General features: G+C 42.8%; 1 protein-coding gene across 3 annotated transcripts in view; it reads right to left on the bottom strand.

Annotated features, from left to right (window-relative positions):
• Nucleotides 1–1458: 1458 nt before the first annotated feature.
• The window catches only part of MAP3K20 (mitogen-activated protein kinase kinase kinase 20), a 179548-nt gene continuing 163413 nt past the window's right edge, over nucleotides 1459–17593 (bottom strand). For all 3 annotated transcript variants that reach the window (XM_046018301.1, XM_046018299.1, XM_046018300.1), the window contains exons 17-20: nucleotides 13312–13428; nucleotides 10751–10825; nucleotides 7561–7711; nucleotides 1459–3345 (exon numbers count right to left, since the gene is read on the bottom strand). In XM_046018301.1, coding sequence (XP_045874257.1) covers nucleotides 2645–3345; nucleotides 7561–7711; nucleotides 10751–10825; nucleotides 13312–13428 — 1044 coding nt within the window. In that variant the 3' untranslated portion in view covers nucleotides 1459–2644. The remainder of the gene's footprint in view (nucleotides 3346–7560; nucleotides 7712–10750; nucleotides 10826–13311; nucleotides 13429–17593) is intronic.

The raw sequence follows: 17593 nt of genomic DNA, 5'->3' as shown, positions 1-17593 counted from the left end.
TTTATAAAGGTTTTATTTATCTGAGAGAGAGAGAGAGAGAAAGCATGAGTTGGGGAAGGGGTAGAGGGATAGAGAAAAGCAGGCTCCCCACTGAGCAGGGAGCCCAATGCAGGATTTGATCCCAAGATCCTGGGATCATGACCTGAGCCAAAGAGAAATGCCTAACCAACTGAGCCACCCAGGCACAGTACCCCCCACCCTTTTTTCTTAAATTAACTTCAGTCTCCTCAAAGTTCTATAGTTTGTCACTGTTGGCAACTGATTTAGTTGGATGGAAAAAAAAATCCTATTAATCCTTGCACTGTTCTTGACTTATATTCATCTTCCCACCTGGCAAGCAACTTTTGGTTGGTGAACAAACATCATTACAAAAAAAAAAAAAGAACAACTCTTATTTTTGCTTTACAACCAAGAAACAGATTCCTGATGTTCTTATTCTGGTTTTGACTGGGAGCACCGATGCTAACAAGTATTTTTTCAATAGATATTACAAAATGGTCAGTTTTGTGGGCTGTTGGAATAATCATTGTGGGATCAGCTACTACACTAACTAGGGCTGAGGTCATTAGGTCATTTCACTACCAGCCTGGATCCTCTAGCCCATAGCCCAAGAAAGCTAGAAAAGGAGAAAACAGCCTGTAACAAGCAATCATTTGCATAACACTTTTTACACTAGAGTCTAAAATGCCCGTTTTGTTTAATAATTAAAGCCATACTTTGCGTTCCTTTTAGAGTGACTCAATTAAGACTCTGTTCTGTGTTTAGGCACTTAACCAAAAATTCTAATCACTGAAAATATTTTATTGCCTATTTGTAAGGAGCATGCTCTTAAGATAGCATACTTTCTATTAGTCCATTTGCTTTTAAATTTAAACTCAAAGGACAAGAAAATAATTGAAAACAGACTGTAGTGAGTACCTCACCCTGATTTTACCACTCCCCACCATTTTTGCTTATAAATGCAGATGGCAAACATGTACTACAACTTACAAAACCGAGTTTTTGAACCAACACTAAGGTCACAACTTCCCTTGTAAATAAAGGTCATTTCCTATCACTCTGACTTGGATGCTTCCCAAAGACCGGTTTCCCCACCAGGCACCAGGCACCATATCTTAGCTCCACAGCGCCTCTGGGAACATGTGCTCAAGTTTGATGACTGGTTTCTATTTAAGAGAACTCAACCCCACGGAAATTACCAGTGTGTCATTCGAATTTCTCCAGAGCATTGAGAATCCCGTGCAGGGCAAGGGACACTTGATGTTCAGGGTTAGTGAATATTGAACAGAATCTCAGAATATATTGAAAGTAACATTTATTTGTTTGACATATAGGTTTCTGACCTTCTGACTTTTTGATTTGTAAAATAGGAAGAATTTCACAAGTTGGGTCTCACACTTCCTGCCTTAAGCTGCAGGCAGGTTCCCCCCCCCCCCCCAACCCCCGCCCCAGCTACTTGGAGCTTTCTTGCTGCAAGGATGGTGTTTACTCTCTTGCTCTAACAAGGATGTTGGTAATTTTAAATTTCTTTGGCTTGTGGCTTGTGACATTCTTATCCTGCTCTGTGTCTGTTTTCTTTAAGATTTTAGATTTCTAACATTCCGGGAGGTCTTTATGGGCTGCCGTTTTCCCCTCTTTGCTTTTCCTTTGGTAAAATGTAGAAAATAATATTCAAAAGCAGTCCCTGGGAGCTTTGGGAAAGCAGTAACCACAAATTTCCTAGGCAATTTTAGATCCTTGGTTTCTGATGAATCTTAATGAACGAGATAAGCATCATAATCAACATTAAGTTCAATAACCTTTTTTATTGCCTAAAAAGGACAAGCCAAATCACTTCAGCTCTGACCATGATAAAAATCTGAATACCTTTACTAAAATAAATACCCACCAGCAGTGTCAAGACTAGGGTAAGGCAAGTGAGGTAATTGCCTCAGGCACAAAATTTAAGGAGGCCTCAGAAAAAACAAGAAACCCCAACACCCCAGTAATCAGGATAAATGATATTTTAATGCAATATTTTGAAAATTAATGCAAAAATTCATGATGAACAAAATATCAAAATTTTAAATAGACAGGATCAGTCTATTGCCTTGCCAAGCAATACTGGCAAGCCATACTGGAGCCTTAGACAAGAGGAAAAATCAGTAATAGTGATCCTATATTTATGGAGAATTCTGATTTTTTTTGTCTATCACAGAATTTTTTGCATTAATTTTCATTTATTTAAATATTGCATTGGAATATTATGTATCTTGATCACTGAGCTTTCTGGTGTCCCCTATAAATTCCGCACCCAAGACAAGGACCCCCCACTTAATCCCCCTAGTCCAGGCCCTGCTAACCAGAATGGCAGTGGTTAGGGAAATAAAGTGACATATCCCCTCCTCTCAAAATGTTGATTTGCGGGTGAGGGGGGATATTCACAGTTATGTTTAAGTCTAGTTATCGTCCCTGGGCAACCAACAACCATCATTTTGGCTCTGGTTTGGCTGTAGTCTCAATTAGAAAGCATTTCCTAAATCCCCAAATGGAAAAGTTGTCTTTTTGTTAATTCTGTCTGAAGGTATCATATTATCAAAATCCATTACATCTTAAAGAAAAAAAGAAAAGAGCCTAGTTAGGAAAACTCATCTAGTTCAATTCATCAAAAGTTTCTCCTTCCACGGTAGTTTCCTCTGCTTCTTTCCCTGTTAGTCTTGGTGGGAGAGGGCCTGTGAGGTTTCTTCCGGTATTCCACCTTTGTCCATCCTCCCTCACTGACTTTGGTCTCCTCTTCACTAGCTCTTAAGTCAGTCTCAGGGTGTAAAGGCATCCCGGGTATGGTCCTGGGTCGATGGCAGTCATTTGGGCTTCTCTTGAAGTCAGGTGACTGCTGAGCATTGAGCGCCGACTGAGAAACACTGTAGACTTTTCCAGAATATCTTTCTCGCGAAGATGTGGAATGAGGACTCTTCCCACTGTACCTTCCCCTAGGAGAAGAATTGAGTGATACGCTCCCACGATCATATTTGTTCTTGTTTCTACCTGAGTATCGACCCCTCTCTAAAGAGCGGTCGGTTGGAAGACTGGAAAAGCCACTGTCTCTAGAGTTGAGATGTAGAGAAGAGAAGTTTTTGGTCAGTCCATACTGAGTAGGAGAGGAGCTTCTGGATTGGTTTATGGGTGTAATCTGTTGATACTTAACGGGCACCTGGGTCCGTCTTACAGCAGCAGCATAGGAATCCTGGTCACTGAAATAGGGGAAGAATTGTGACCCCAGAATGGGATTGCTCTGGGAACGCTGTAATGAAGTATTGGATGCAATCTGCCGCAACCTCAGAGTGTCCAGCCACTGGCCATCAGCACCTGCAGAGGAAATGGAAATGAGCCTCTTTTAAGCCACAGCAAAGCTGCCTGCCTAATTCATAATCCTGTCTCAAGATAATTCAGGCCTCCTTGGGATGCTTTACCATTCATAGAAATTCTAGGCTAGGTATAAGGACATTTCTTTTGTGATTATAAATACTTCTTAAAAAATAAGGGCATTTGCCCTAAATGAGTATGTGCTATATGCTTGGCCTCAGTCCAGAGGCTTTACTTACGTGATCTCATTCACTCCTCCCCAAGGTCTCAGGATAAGTACAAATGATCTAACTCTGTAAACCAGGAGACTGAAGCGTGGGAAGTCTGGTAACTTGCCCAAGGTCACTCAGCTAATAATTCCAGGTCCTTCTGCATCTAAATCCCATCTTCTTCCCACTTAGCCATGTCATCACTTCTAGAAATTGCTATTTGCATGTGTTTGGATGGTAGGGGCATGTTCAATAAATGAAAGGTTTTTTGCCAGCAGGCACTTTTATAAACCCTCAAGAACCCTAAATGCAGAAATTGGGTTCCAGTGGTTGAGACAGCTGGGGATTGTCTGGAAGAAAGACAGCTCACATCTCCAGAGGAGAGATTCTGAGGTTCAGGAATAAGAAATGGGTTTTTTGGTTTTTTTCCCCATGAAAAATGAAGCTCTGTGGCCAACAGGAAGAGAAGGTGAAAGAAAGTGGTCAATAAACAGGAACCATTTAGTAAGCTGTATTTCCCTGAATAAGCAAGTCACACCTGGGATCTCTTCTGCCTTCTGCAGGGCCTGAGTCATCTTGCCCACATCATGAGTCCCCTCCTGGTCTTCCCTGAGTGACGCTTGCCATGCTTGTCACACGGAGCTTCTGGAGAGGAACAGAGCGTGCCCACTTCTCGCTCCAGCAAGCAGCCCCCCTCACTGCCCTGCACAGGTGACCACACCTCAGAGGTGAGTGACTTGTCCCGATACCGGTGACCTGTGTCCAGACACTCCTCACAGCCTCACCCAACCACAGGGCCTTTTTGCCTTCCCCTTGACTCCTCTGAAATTGTAGCTTCTAACAGAGCCCTGATTTTGTTCAGTGTTCAACCCCCTCATGGAGCCATGTGCACTGGCTGAACACATTCTGGCTCTAGTGGCAGACTTGGATTGACCTGAGCCAGATGCAGTGATGCGGGGGAGGAGTGCACACACGGCTCCGTTTCTGGTCAGAGCAACCTGAGAGATCACCTGCTGGGAGTGTGTAGGCAAGTCCTTGTCACCCCTCAGTGAGAGCCGGAAGGGCATCGACCCCTTGTGTCCTCTGCCCACTGCCATATCTTTACACGATGGCTGTGAATGCGGAGGAGCTGGGCCGCAGGCAAAGGTGACAGACTGAGAAGGGCTGAGTGGAAAGAAGCAAAGGTTTGTTCCTTGTCCTTAATGTGGGCAAACCAGCCGCTCTTTCACTGCATCTGAGCCCAGCCTTCTTCTGGACTTCTTCTACAGAAGATAGCACATTTTATTAGAGTTATTAGAGTTAAACCCCATGGTTTCAGCACAGTAGAATGCCTACATGGCTGGTCCCTCCCCCAGTAGGGATTCATGGGGTCTGGGGTTGGGCTTGAGAATTCGTATTTCCTTTTGTTTTTAAAATTTTTTTAAATTATTATTTATTTGACAGAGATCACAAGTAGGCAGAGAGGCAGGCAGAGAGAGAGGAAGGGAAGCAGGCTCCCCACCGAACAGAGAGGACCCTGAGATCATGCTGAGCCGAAGACAGAGGTCTTAACCCACTGAGCCACCCAGGCACCCCAAGAGAATTTGCATTTCTAACAAGTTCCTATTGGTCCTGAGGTGACTGTTCCTGGGATTACACTTTGGTCCATTTGGGAGGAAGTCAGTGGAAGTTGGATTTTCTGTTAAGAAATATACCCAGGGGAGCTAGGTGGCTCAGTGGGTTAAAGCTTCTGCCTTCGGCTCAGGTCATGATCCCAGGGTCCTGGGATCGAACCCCACATCGGGCTCTCTGCTCGGCGGGGAGCCTGCTCCTCCTCTTTCTCTGCCTGCTTCTCTGACTGCTTGTGATCTCTGTTTGTCAAATAAAAAAATAAAATCTTAAAAAAAAAAAAAAAAGAAATATACCCAAACTGATCCAGGTGGTATCCTTTGAGTTTGCATGTCAAAAGGGAAAAAGAAATAGGAGGGAGAAGGAAGGGAGGCAAACTAGCTAAAACTAGGGAGCCGGGGTTGGGGGGGGTGGTCCCTCCCAAAGGGAGGTCACTCTCTCCTTTTGTCCTGCAACCTCTCCTGTTAATAATCAGAGGGAAAGGTTGAGCCAAAGCCATTCCACTGGGAAATTGAAGGTTATTGACCATTCCTAATGCTCTTAGAGAAATAATTTGCTTTTTCCCAAAAGACTCAGATTGTAGAGAGGTACAGGACACTTATTAGACCTCTGCCCATTGTCCTCTTTGGGGAATGTCCCTAGCCTATCTCCACCAACATGGTGACAGTTCAGTGTACCACCTGCCCCCATCCCCCACCACCACTTCCTTCTGCTGACAATAAATTGGTCCAGAGGAGAAGGCTTGGACAAAAACAACAAACAGGTCTTCCTCTGGGGAATCTGGAATTGGGACTGATAAACTTTTTGGTGATTCTCAAAGTGGTAGAATTCAAACTCTGTGAACTTGGAGGCAGAGGGCACCTACTTTGTGTCATGTGGGTTGGGAAACAGAAAACCAGCTTTTAGTAAAAGACAAAAATACAGCAGAGGTGGAGACAGAAGACCGCCCCCGCCACAGATTTCACAAGAATGTTGTAGGGATCCAATATGATCGTGACTAACAAAGCCCTACCGAAGTAAAATGTGCCCTATAAATATTACTTCTCTGGGAGAGGGACATTAATTATAAAAAGAAGTCCTTTTAAAGGCATGATAGGAAACATGCGTGACAAGATGGTTGAATTAGCAAATAAAAGAACTTAGAAATGCAGTGTTCTGTGCTGGGGAGACTCAACACCTATTACATGGGTTAGTCATATGTAGAAACAGCATGCCTTAAAGAATGTGTGAAAATGTGTTTTGTGGCTGAGAAGGCTTGGTAGAAACTCCTGTTCAGTCATCGTGGCCGGAATGTCTTCTCACGATTCATTGAGAAAGAAAAGAAGCAAATCAACTGTGTTGACAAAGGGAGGCAGGTCCAGTGTGCTGTCAGAAATTTATTGGTGAGTTGTGAGTACCGTCCAGGCTTCTGGGCCCCGGCTGGTGGTCATAGAAGGCCTGGTGCGCTTGACAAGCTAGTCCTACTGTAGAGGACACTTTAGTTAGGTTTGCAAAACTCAGTGACCCTAACCATAGGGGCACTTTATTTTCCATGCCGCCAAAGAACCTTCTGATGTGGCTTTTCAGGTGCGTTTTCTTATTGGGAAAAACAGTGCACTGATCAGAAAACACATACTTCTGGTTGATTGGCAGGTGCATTTCTCGTGGTAAAAAGTGAATTGCATGGGGGTTTATGCATCCAACTCTCACGCGTCTGTCAGTTTGTCATAGTCCCGCAGAGCCTATCTCTGGGTTGTACTGAGTTTCTGGACCTGCAAAGGTGAAGGTCAGGACCTCTTCCCTGAATCTACCAAATAATGACCAATTTAACAGTAAGTCAGCTGGCCTTCCCCTATGTAATTTCTAATCTGTTTCAGTATAGCATCTGTAATTAGTGTCACCACGCTCCATCATACACATTTCATGTTTTCTCTTTCTCTATCCTTCCTTACCTTTTTTTCTCCCTCTCCTCCTCTCCTTCCTTCCTCCCTCCCTTCCCCCACCATTCTTCCACTCTGATGTATCCGTCCTGTTCAGGACTCAAGAAATTGCCCCAATGATACCACTGGCTTCATACGAATGTTTGCTGGACACACAAGATTCATATCGCGGTCTACAGTTTTGGAAACTAAATTTATGCATGTGTATAAATATACATATATATTCTTATTTACCAATATAACATAATCATTAATTTTCATCTTTTGTTACAGTTATCCAAATACTGAAATTTCTTGTGATATGCTCACTTATAAGTCCATAAATACTACTGTGCATATCGTCTGTTTATAAAACCAATATTCTAAAAATAAAAGAAGGAAGTCTTATATTAGAAATCTATGTCTATTCACAGGCTGGCACTTATCCCGGGTATGAAAATTTGATATTGAAGTTTTTGGAGTCTAGCACACATCTAACTTACTTGAGTCAGACCTGCTTCTAGAGTTGCCCTCTGAGTTGGAGAGTAACGTCTGAATGGCAAGTTGGACAGCTTTCACTTCATCCTGAGGTTTCGTTCTGCTCCACTGAATTGAGTGGACATGCTTCGTGCTCTTTGGAGCTCGGACATCACTCTGATAAATAAAAAAGAGAGAGAGAGAGAGAAACTCACGACCCAGTGCTCATGTTTATTTTATAGGAAGAAAAGAAAATCAGGTTATCATGTCATTTGAGTTCATTCCTTAGAACACTATTATCATAATGCCCTATGTGAGGTATTTGTACAGTGGGCCTAAATATGGTACTATGATGTAACCACTTTAGTCCTTAGTGGATTACAGAGTAGTCCAAAACGTGGTTGTCTTCCCTCAGAATGTATTCTATTTGGCAAATCTCAACTTACCTTTTTGTTTACCGAGAAACGAAAAATGATTTCTTCTGTTTTAGGCACTTGAAGACAGCTCTGAAAACATAAACATCTGACCACTATTTTGCCCACAACCGCCTCAGATCATCCGGGTAACTGGGTGACTGTGGGCAGCGTGGTGGACTAATTATCCCACGGAGGGTGCACAGTAACAGGCGCAAAAGTGAGACAGGATAGGGAGTTAGGAACAGCGCCTAGATGGGGCGCCTGGGTGGCTCAGTGGGTTAAAGCCTCTGCCTTCGGCTCGGGTCATGATCCCAGGGTCCTGCGATCGAGCCCCGCATCGGGCTCTCTGCTCAGCAGGGAGCCTGCTTCCCCCCCACTCTCTCTGCCTGCCTCTCTGCCTACTTGTGATCTCTGTCAAATAAATACAAAAAATCTTAAAAAAAAAAAAAAAAAGAATAGCGCCTAGAAAAAGGAGAGGACACCAGATCCAAGACATACCACCTTCTCGTTCTGAAACCCTTCATCACCAGATGTCATGAATCAGGTTCAAGAGCCTCTCAGGCTTCATTACGGTTATGAAAATATGTTTAAAAAATCTCTGAAGTGACCATTACAAACACAAGTAGCACATCCTCACAGACCATGAGGAGGAGGAAGAAGGAGAAGAAAGAGAAAAGAAGAAAAGAATTGCGGGTGGTTTGTCTCTACAACTAAGGCAGGCAGAGATGAAATCTGGCTGTTAGAACGGTTCAGTGGCTAAAGAGATGGCTTGTCCTGCACAGCGGGGATGGGTCAACAGATTCCAGAATAGCCTAGAGTCCAATCAACAGCTCTCATTAAGTTTTGTGTCCTACAGGCAACATTTGGACAATTAATGCTGTTTCTCAGGCACCTCCTCTCTGACAAGCTGTGCTCGTCGGCTGGCGAGGATAAGTAACTGCTGTAATGCTCGTCACTTTCCAGCATCAGGTCACCCCAGGCAAGAGGAGTGGCCCGGCTTTGGATTTGTAATGCTGCATCCAAGCCAAGCTGGCAACTCAGAAGACCGTCACAGCGCAGCAGTGCATGGAGTCCCATCTGAGACCGATTTCCTTCATCCTACTGCTGGGAAGAGAACGAGTAGGACAACTGGGAAAGAGTGGGAACTGCATTCCCAGTTAGAGAACCCGGCCGTGACTCCACTGATGGTCACTGACGACCCCGACCACAGGACTTCTTCCATCTCTCTGAGCCAGTTTTCCCTAGCTGCTGAATGAAGCTGATGCTGCCTGTCTTTCAGTACTGGTGCAAGGTTAATGCAAGAAAACAGGTGTAAGCTTCTGTTACAGTGCCTAGGTCATGGTTAACCCTTACGAAATGTTTCCTGAATGAGTAACTGAGGGAAAGAATGAAACACATGTCTTTTGGAGGGCAGATGCATGCTAATATATCTGTGTGTGACAAGACTCTGTGCCTTACTTCTTCCCCTCCACCCTGTTTCTGCAGGGTTTCTACCTTGTAAAGTGGGTGTCCCACCAGCCATGAAGATATTGCTAACGTTAAAAATGTAATCATGCTACTTTAAGCAGTAGAGTGCTTAAAACACTCCATTGGCTTCCTGTTGTGTTTTTAGTAAATCCAGACTCCTCACTGTGACCCCGTGAAGCTTTCTGACTCATCCTGCCTACCCCCTTGTCATTGTCCTCTGTGCCTCAGGACCTTGAGCTTGCCTTCCTCTGCTGCCTTTTCTTGCTGCCTCCTCCTCAGAGGAAAGGCCTACCCTAACCACCCAGTCTTATGTCCCAAGTCTCACTATTTTCTGGTTACCACTTACCACTCTCAACATATTTGTTACCTACTTATTATCAGTCTCTTCCCACTGGAATATAAACCTCAAGAGAGAATATAGATTTAGTCTCTACTAATCCTAGAATAGGAACTGTCAGTAGGTATTTGCTAAATGTACGAATTTTAATTAAATTTTTAAAAAGATTTTATTTATTTATTTGACAGAAAGAGATCATAAGTAGGCAGAGCGGCAGGCAGAGAGAGGAAGCGGGCTTCCCACCAAGCAGAGAGCCCAATGTGGGGCTCGATCCGAGGGCAGAGGCCCAACCCATTGAGCCACCCAGGTGACCCAATTTAATTTTTTTTAAAAAAGATTTTATTTATTTGGCAGAGATAGAGGAAACACAAGCAGGGGGATTATGAGAGGGAAAAGCAGGTCTCCTCCTGAGCAGGGAGCTCAATGCAGGGCTCTATCCCAAAACCCTGGGATTATGACCCGAGCTGAAGGCAGACACCTAACAGCTGAGCCACCCAGGTGCCCCAAATTTTAATTTTAATAGCATATTTTCTTTAAGTGTCAGTTTTTCTATTTTTCTATATATAAAATCGATAGAATCTGTTTTTGATGATCGATCTCCTGCCTGCCAGGTGGTGGTAGCAGTTGTGCTCCATCCTTGTGACGAATCGTTGATCTATCTTCACCCCTAAACTCTAAGCGCCAAGAAGACAAAGCACTGTTTTGGTCATTGTTTGGTCTCCCCCAGTTCCTAACACGTTACGTTTCATGTAGAAGATGTTCAGTCATTAACTGATGAATGGATGAATTACTCCCTGAATCTTTATCGGGTGAGAATATCCTGTTCTCTTTGCCTACCAACATTTTGTTAGAGTAATTATGTTAATCTTCCCATATTCATGTTGCTTAAATAGTTTCTCTTCCAATTTTGAGTCCTGGGAGGGAGCAAATAAATTCCCACTGAGAAACTGATGGTAAAGCCACCAGCACCCCACCCCTCCCCAACACCAAGCTTACCTCATAGGTGACAGTGCATTCTACAGTCTGATTTTCCATTATTCCTACAGTCCACTTCTCCATTACAAATGGGGGCTGAAAAACAAAAGTTAGGATGGTGTAGAGCCTGCCCTGCTACAGCATGTATCTTTGAGGCCAGCTGCGCCATATGCAATTGGCAAATAGGGCATAATGACAGATTTTCGTGAAAGTCCTGTTGTTGGTTCGCATGTGATGACTCACAACAGGCTAACGTTTTGGATGTTGGTTTTCATAAGACCTTTTTTTCTATAATTATAAACAGTCTTAGTGCCACAGTCTTCTCTTCTCTGGTATATCACTCAATTCTATCAGTAGGCCATTATTCCTGTAATGTTTTACAGTATCTGTAGAAAGCTTTCTCATGTTTAAGAGAAAGCCTTAACAATTTAGACCCCAATGTGCCTTCCTTGAGCGCAAGCAGTAGCTGAGCTAGGGGCTTCAACAACTCCTTGACTTTTCCCCGTTTCTGGCTATCCAGCTGCCAGGCTGTGTGTGCAGATGTGGCGATATTTCCCCCACTGTGTTAAAACAAAGGATTCATGAAGAAGCCTGTGCCTTTCAAGGGAAGAATATGTCACCCCAAAACATGTCTCTGTGGCATATGTATTGTATTTTTAGCTAAAGGCCATCAAAACCCAGCAGCCTCAAGGAAAACTTTTACCTCTCCTGTAACTGCCTAGAAGAATTTAGATAGGGCACCTGGCTGAGAAAGTGAGCTATTATCAGAGATAACTTTTTATCTGAAAGACCTATCTGCATGGCTCGGCAAGCTTCTAATTATCAAACATCTGCTCTTCTTATCTTCCTGTGAATTGCCTTCCTCCCCTTTGAAGCCCCAGGCCCCTGGCTCATTCCTCAGTTCAGGATGGCACATAAGCCCCAACAGCCTGATCTGCCCTTGAGTCTCCTATCTTTGGGGCTCCTGTGTGCACAAAATTAAATTCTTCTCCTGCTAATCTGTCTTAGGTCACTTTAATTAGCAGACCAGCCGAAGAACTTAGAAGGGTAGAAGAAAACTTTTTGCACCCTGACACCTTGGATCCTATTTTAGTTTTGATGAAAATGGTCTTTATTGTAAGTGAATCTCCACTCTCTTAACCACCCTCCACCCCTTCATTCTAGCTTTAAGGTTACAAATGACCAACTGGGCTTGAGATGGGTACAAAGCACATGCAGTAGAGATTTAACAGGGCCCTTTTTTTTTTTCTTTTCTTTTTAAAATGAGGATTGTTAGGATGCTGTTGGTGTTAAAAAGTTCTACAGATTTTGAATGGTCTGCCCCAATCCTATCTTTCCTCCAACCCTGGTTAATATTGGTGTATGATGTTGCAGAAGATGTGTTTCTTTGGGACTGCATATGTGGCATTATACCAGAAACACCTGTATTTGGGTTTACAACTCTACCCTGTCATTTTTGCTGTGAGCAGATTCCTTCTGTTAGCAGGCAGGGACTATGATCTTGCTTTTAAATGGCATAGGTTGGGGGGTACAGAGCAAGCATCTGTCCGGTCTTCAAGACATCATAATATGTCCCAACAAAATCAGGGAAAGTTAAAACCAGAGCATAACCTTTACAGATAAATAACACCACTGAAATAACTCCTAGTTACTCAGAAGATTCCAACAATGAATATCAAATCAATCGACTTGATGAATACACTTGTAAATTAAAAGGACTTGGATGCTTAGCAATCTTATGCTTAGGAAGGAACACATTTGCAAGTCTAATGCTGTGGCTTTGAAGACTCTTCACTTCCCCACTTGTGTTTGCACCCAGGTTCTTCTTTGCTACAAACCCCATTTTCTTTACTGAAACCAAATATACTGTTCATAGTATACTCAAGAATAGCTTATGTGAAGTTTTGAGTGAATGTCCAATGGATATCATGGTTATTTGCCTGAGTTGTTGACCTTCTACTATTGAAGTCTCATCTGTGTTTTTTCAGTATTAGTGGCACAGAACTGGATTCCCCGCCCCCCCCCCCCCCATTTTGAGGAGAAGCTAAGCATTTCTCTGAGTCTGTCTTCTGTGTTTTAATGCATGTACTTCTACCACTGAGGTATTCTCTGACCAGAGGTATGAACTCAAAGAAGCCAAGAAAGCGTCAACACATGCCTCATGACTAACCTCCTCTTGGTCCTTCAAGAAATTGAAGACAACCAAGAAGGCTTTCCACCTTCCAAGTTTTTCAAAGTTTAAAATGACCCCAAAGTTGAGGTAAATATTTTCATGATGCCATTTCCTTTCCTTTAGTAAGTGATGGAGTAAGTATAAAGAAATAAAGAAGAAAATTTAAAAAAAAAAAATTAAAGGACACTTTTTTGGTAGTACTTTTTAGTTCACACAGCATAAGTGGAATTTTAACAAAAAACTATTATGATCTCAATCTGCTAAATAAAATGTGCCTTTCAACAGCCAGCTTGAGGCCGAGCTGATGTGAACGTCGACAAGTACAAAAGCACACTGCTGGGGGATTTTAATGTCTTTGTTTGATATCTGTGAATTCAAAAAAGCTTTTAAGCTGTAAATAGAACCCTACCTTTGTCATCTTTAAAATCTCTGCATCGGGTAGGTTAGTGTTGAATGTCACATCTTTGATATAGGTTATTGCAATTTCATCCCCATCCATCTCCATATACATTTTCCACTTACAATCCTGGAATTAAAAGCAAAATTATAGAAATTTCAGAAAGCGAAACCATTTGTTTTAGTCTCAGTACTTTATAACACATTAAGTTTTCTGAATGAGATATTACAAAAGTTTTTTTTTCCTTTTTTTGAGAAAAGGACATGAAATTACATCTCTTTATATATCTAAATAACTCCCAGTTAGTGCAGTCATGAGACATAATTCACCAGTGTAAATGTTCTATCAAGTGACTTACAAACTCAAAATCCTAAAGGAGCCAGGCAGATAATAAAAATGAATAAAGCCAGGCAATTTCATTATAAAGCCCTAAACTGTAATCTTTCAAAGTAGACCCACTTAATTTACATACTAAACATTGTTGGAATATTTTTTCATTCACACAAAGAAATGTGGACTTCCCATTTTGAAATATAAGGCCCTCTTAGATCTAACTTTCACTTTTCCAGTATTGATAGTAATATGGGCTCAAGAAATAGTTCACTTCCCTCTTAACAGGAAGGAAAACTGCAAATGTGATAGATGGTGACTGATAACTGGCCCATGTGCTGGGGAATTATGGAAGGGTTAGGATTCTGGGGGGTCTAAAAGGCATCTGCCCTAAAGGGACAGCCACCACTCAGCTTCTGTTGATTGTCCCCACGTGGGAATATGAGCTCAGTCTTGCTAGGTCCTTTGAGGTTTCATGAAAAGCTGGACATCTGGATTTTTTTTTATTTTTATTTTTATTTATTTGACAGAGAGAAATCACAACTAGGCAGAGAGGCAGGCAGAGAGAGAGGAGGAAGCAGGCAGGCTCCCTGCGGAGCAGAGAGCCCGATGCGGGGCTCGATCCCAGGACCCTGGGATCATGACCCGAGCCGAAGGCAGAGGCTTTAACCCACTGAGCCACCCAGGCGCCCCTGGACATCTGGATTTTTATATGAAGCCTCTAGATTTTTTTAAATGATGTTAATTAAACTTTCAGTAAAACCATAGTGAAAAAGTGCCCTACATCATTAGTCGGGGAATGTGAATTAAAATGTCACCACAATCAGGGGCACCTGGGTGGCTCAGTGGGTTAGGCCTCTGCCTTTGGCTCAGGTCATGATCTCAAGGTCCTGGGATCCAGCCCCGCATCAGGCTCTCTGCTCAGCAGGGAGCCTGCTTGCCCCTCTCTCTGCCTGCCTCTCTGCCTACTTGTGATCTCTGTCTGTCAAATAAATAAATAAAATCTTAAATAAATAAATAAAATGTCACCACAATGAGATAACACCAAATGGCTAAGATTGATAACATCAAATGCTGGCCAGGATTTGGAGCTACTAGATTGCTGGTGGGAGTGAAAATGATACAATCATTTTGGGGAGAGTTTTGGCAATTTATTATAAACCTGTATCTGTATGTATAAATGTAATACCTATTTGATGACCATAAATTCAAGTCCTAGGTATTTATCCAAGAGGAATAAAAAAGTCTTAGTGTTGTTCTGAGCAGCTTTATCGTAATAGCCACCATCACCGCCCCCCCACCCCCACCCCAGCCCAGCAAAGTGTAGAAACAGACCAAGTGTTCATCCTTAGGAGAATGGATGAACCATGATGTATCTGTAAAATGGAATGTTACTCAGCAACACAAAGGAATAAACCACTGATGCATGCAACAACACAGATAAATCTCAGAAACGGGACAGTGAGTGAAAGAAGTCTCATAAAAAAAAAGAACATACTAAGGATTCCACTTAGATGACATTCTAGAACAGAGAAAACCAATCCATGGTAGAAAACATTCAGAAAAGGGGTTGCTTCTGCAGATGGGGATTGATTGAGAAGGGACGTGGTGAGACTTTCTAGGGGTGCTACTACTCTGTGTATAGGGTTTTGGGTTACAGAGGCATACACACGTGTCAAAACTCAGCGAATGTATACTTAAGATGGTGTACTTATTGAACTCTAGCATTCTGAAGTGTTTAGGAGGAAGTATACTGATGTCTGCAGATTACTCTGAAATGCATCAAAAATAAGAATTGATATATGGCTGGAGTGATTTATAGACAGATATGCAATAAGGCAAGCAGAATAAAATGTTAATGGCTGAATATAGGAAGTGGGTACAGGAGGATCCCTTATAAATACTTTTTCTTTGCTGTATGAATAATAACGAAAACGTGGGGGGACAAACACTGTGTGTGCAATTCAAAGGAAACATAAGCTATGTCTTTGCACCAAACTGGACTCCTGGGCCATAAATTCACCTTCGCTCATGTTATTTGAAGAATGAAGGATTCTGAGAGGTTAAGGACAATGTACTGAGCGCCCTACATGCTGAAACTGGATAACGCTCTCATAGGAGTAGACCTGGAATGTCTCCTGAGCAAGCTCAGACAAAATGATTGCGGAAAAACACTAACAAAGAGGCTGTTGAAAACCTGTTGGCTTCAGCAGAGGGCTGGGGGAGCTCAGTGTTTTACGAAAGCTTCTAGACAAATTGCAGAACCAAGCAGGGACCACGCCTGAGGGGAGTGACCCTCTTTGCCCAGCCACATTCACAAGATGGAGAGCCAATTAGTGAAGGAAAAAGGCTATTCAACAATGTGAAAACCGAGCTCTTGACCAACATAAGTCAAATGAGTTGCTTAGAATGGACAAATCTCTCAGTATTGCTTTGTTTTGGAGCCGCTGCTCCCCTGGCAACGTGGGCCCTGAGGTAAATGGGCAGGATAATGGCCATTTGGAGTCATGATTGCTCTTCTCTGAAATGGCAAGAGTCTCCTCACACAGTGGCTAGAATAAAAAGCCTTAGAAAAGATGAATTTTACTGGTGTCTTCTTTTGCCTATCCAGCTTTGGAATGAAGCGAGTCAAATCAAATGAAAGACCCCAGGTTGTGTGGAAATAGCCAGTTCCCTCTGCTCCATTCTCCTAGTCATAGCCCAAGAACTCTCGTGACCTTAGGCCCATCATCACCCCTCCTGCGCGCATGCGCAGAGCAGCTCTCTGTGGAGAAGGGGCTGACAGGTGGGAACTCATATTTGTCGACCGCTTCATCTGCTCCAGGCACACTGCTGGATACTTACATGGCACTCTTTCGTGTGATACCCACAGTAACCCTGCAAGTTAGGTTTGCTCTCCCGTTAGAGGAGGAAAAATGAGGCTCAGATAAATAAGGAACTTTACTGGGGCTTCCTGGCCAGTAAGTGGTAGAGGTGGGATTATAATACTAACCGCACAGGCTGCCTGGCTCCAAATTTGGAGGAGTGGGTGGCAGGACGTACTCACTGGATGGTTCTCATAGCTCCACCGTGGGACCAGCCGTCAGCAACCAGCAAGTGGGAGAAGGACCAAGGAAGACTTTGCTAATACAACTGAAAAAGCAAGTGGCGGTGACAGGTCCTCCCCTACAGCAACTGCTTTCCTGGTCCCCAGAGTCCAACTTGAAAAAACAAGGATCCCCGTAACAGGGCGACAGACCTTTTACTTTTCAAATGTTTTTTCTTTTCTGAAAGAAAGGCTTTTACCTGAACCATAAAAGATAGTGCCGAAGCAATAAAATGATACTCAAAGGCATTATAAGCCAAGGTGGAGGGGGCATTATCCATTGCATTAAATTATAAGGCTGGGTGGGAAAGGAAAAGAATATGCAGTGTTCATCTAAATTATTAACTTCATCTGTCAGTGCTCTGATATAATTGCTAGGTTGTTTTTGTTGTTTTTGTTTTTTGTTTTCAGGGCATGTAGGATTGTTTTTGGTTTTTTTTTTGTTGTTGTTTTGTGTTTTTTTTTTCAGGGCATCTAGGATTTCATCATTGCCTAGTTAAGAAAAGTAACCCACAAATAAAGTCATGGAATTCTTTGAATTCTGCCCCATTTCTTCTCACCCTCAGGTATCCCACTGGGTCATTAAGTTTCAATGAGCGCTGCTCACAACTACCAGGATTTGAGCAAGGTACTGAATTCCACAGGACCCAACTGAGACAGGACACCATGTTATGAGTTCTTGACCAGCCGATCACTGAAAATGTTTTAGTAACAGTAAAGTGAATTAAATCATCAGTAACATCACTAAAAGTAACAATTCTGCATATTTATGAGCCTAATATGCAATCTTACATGCAATATTGCTACCTTTTCCGTTTCTTGGTAGTGGGATGGAGCAGGTAGTGGGAATGTGGGGTCGGATTTAAAAACCATTCACTT

This window comes from Meles meles, chromosome 9 (genome assembly GCF_922984935.1).
Source record: "Meles meles chromosome 9, mMelMel3.1 paternal haplotype, whole genome shotgun sequence".
In the NCBI taxonomy this organism is placed as follows: Eukaryota; Metazoa; Chordata; class Mammalia; order Carnivora; family Mustelidae; genus Meles; species Meles meles.
Note: the sequence above shows the minus strand (reverse complement) of the source record. Positions and strands in the feature narration are given on the sequence as shown.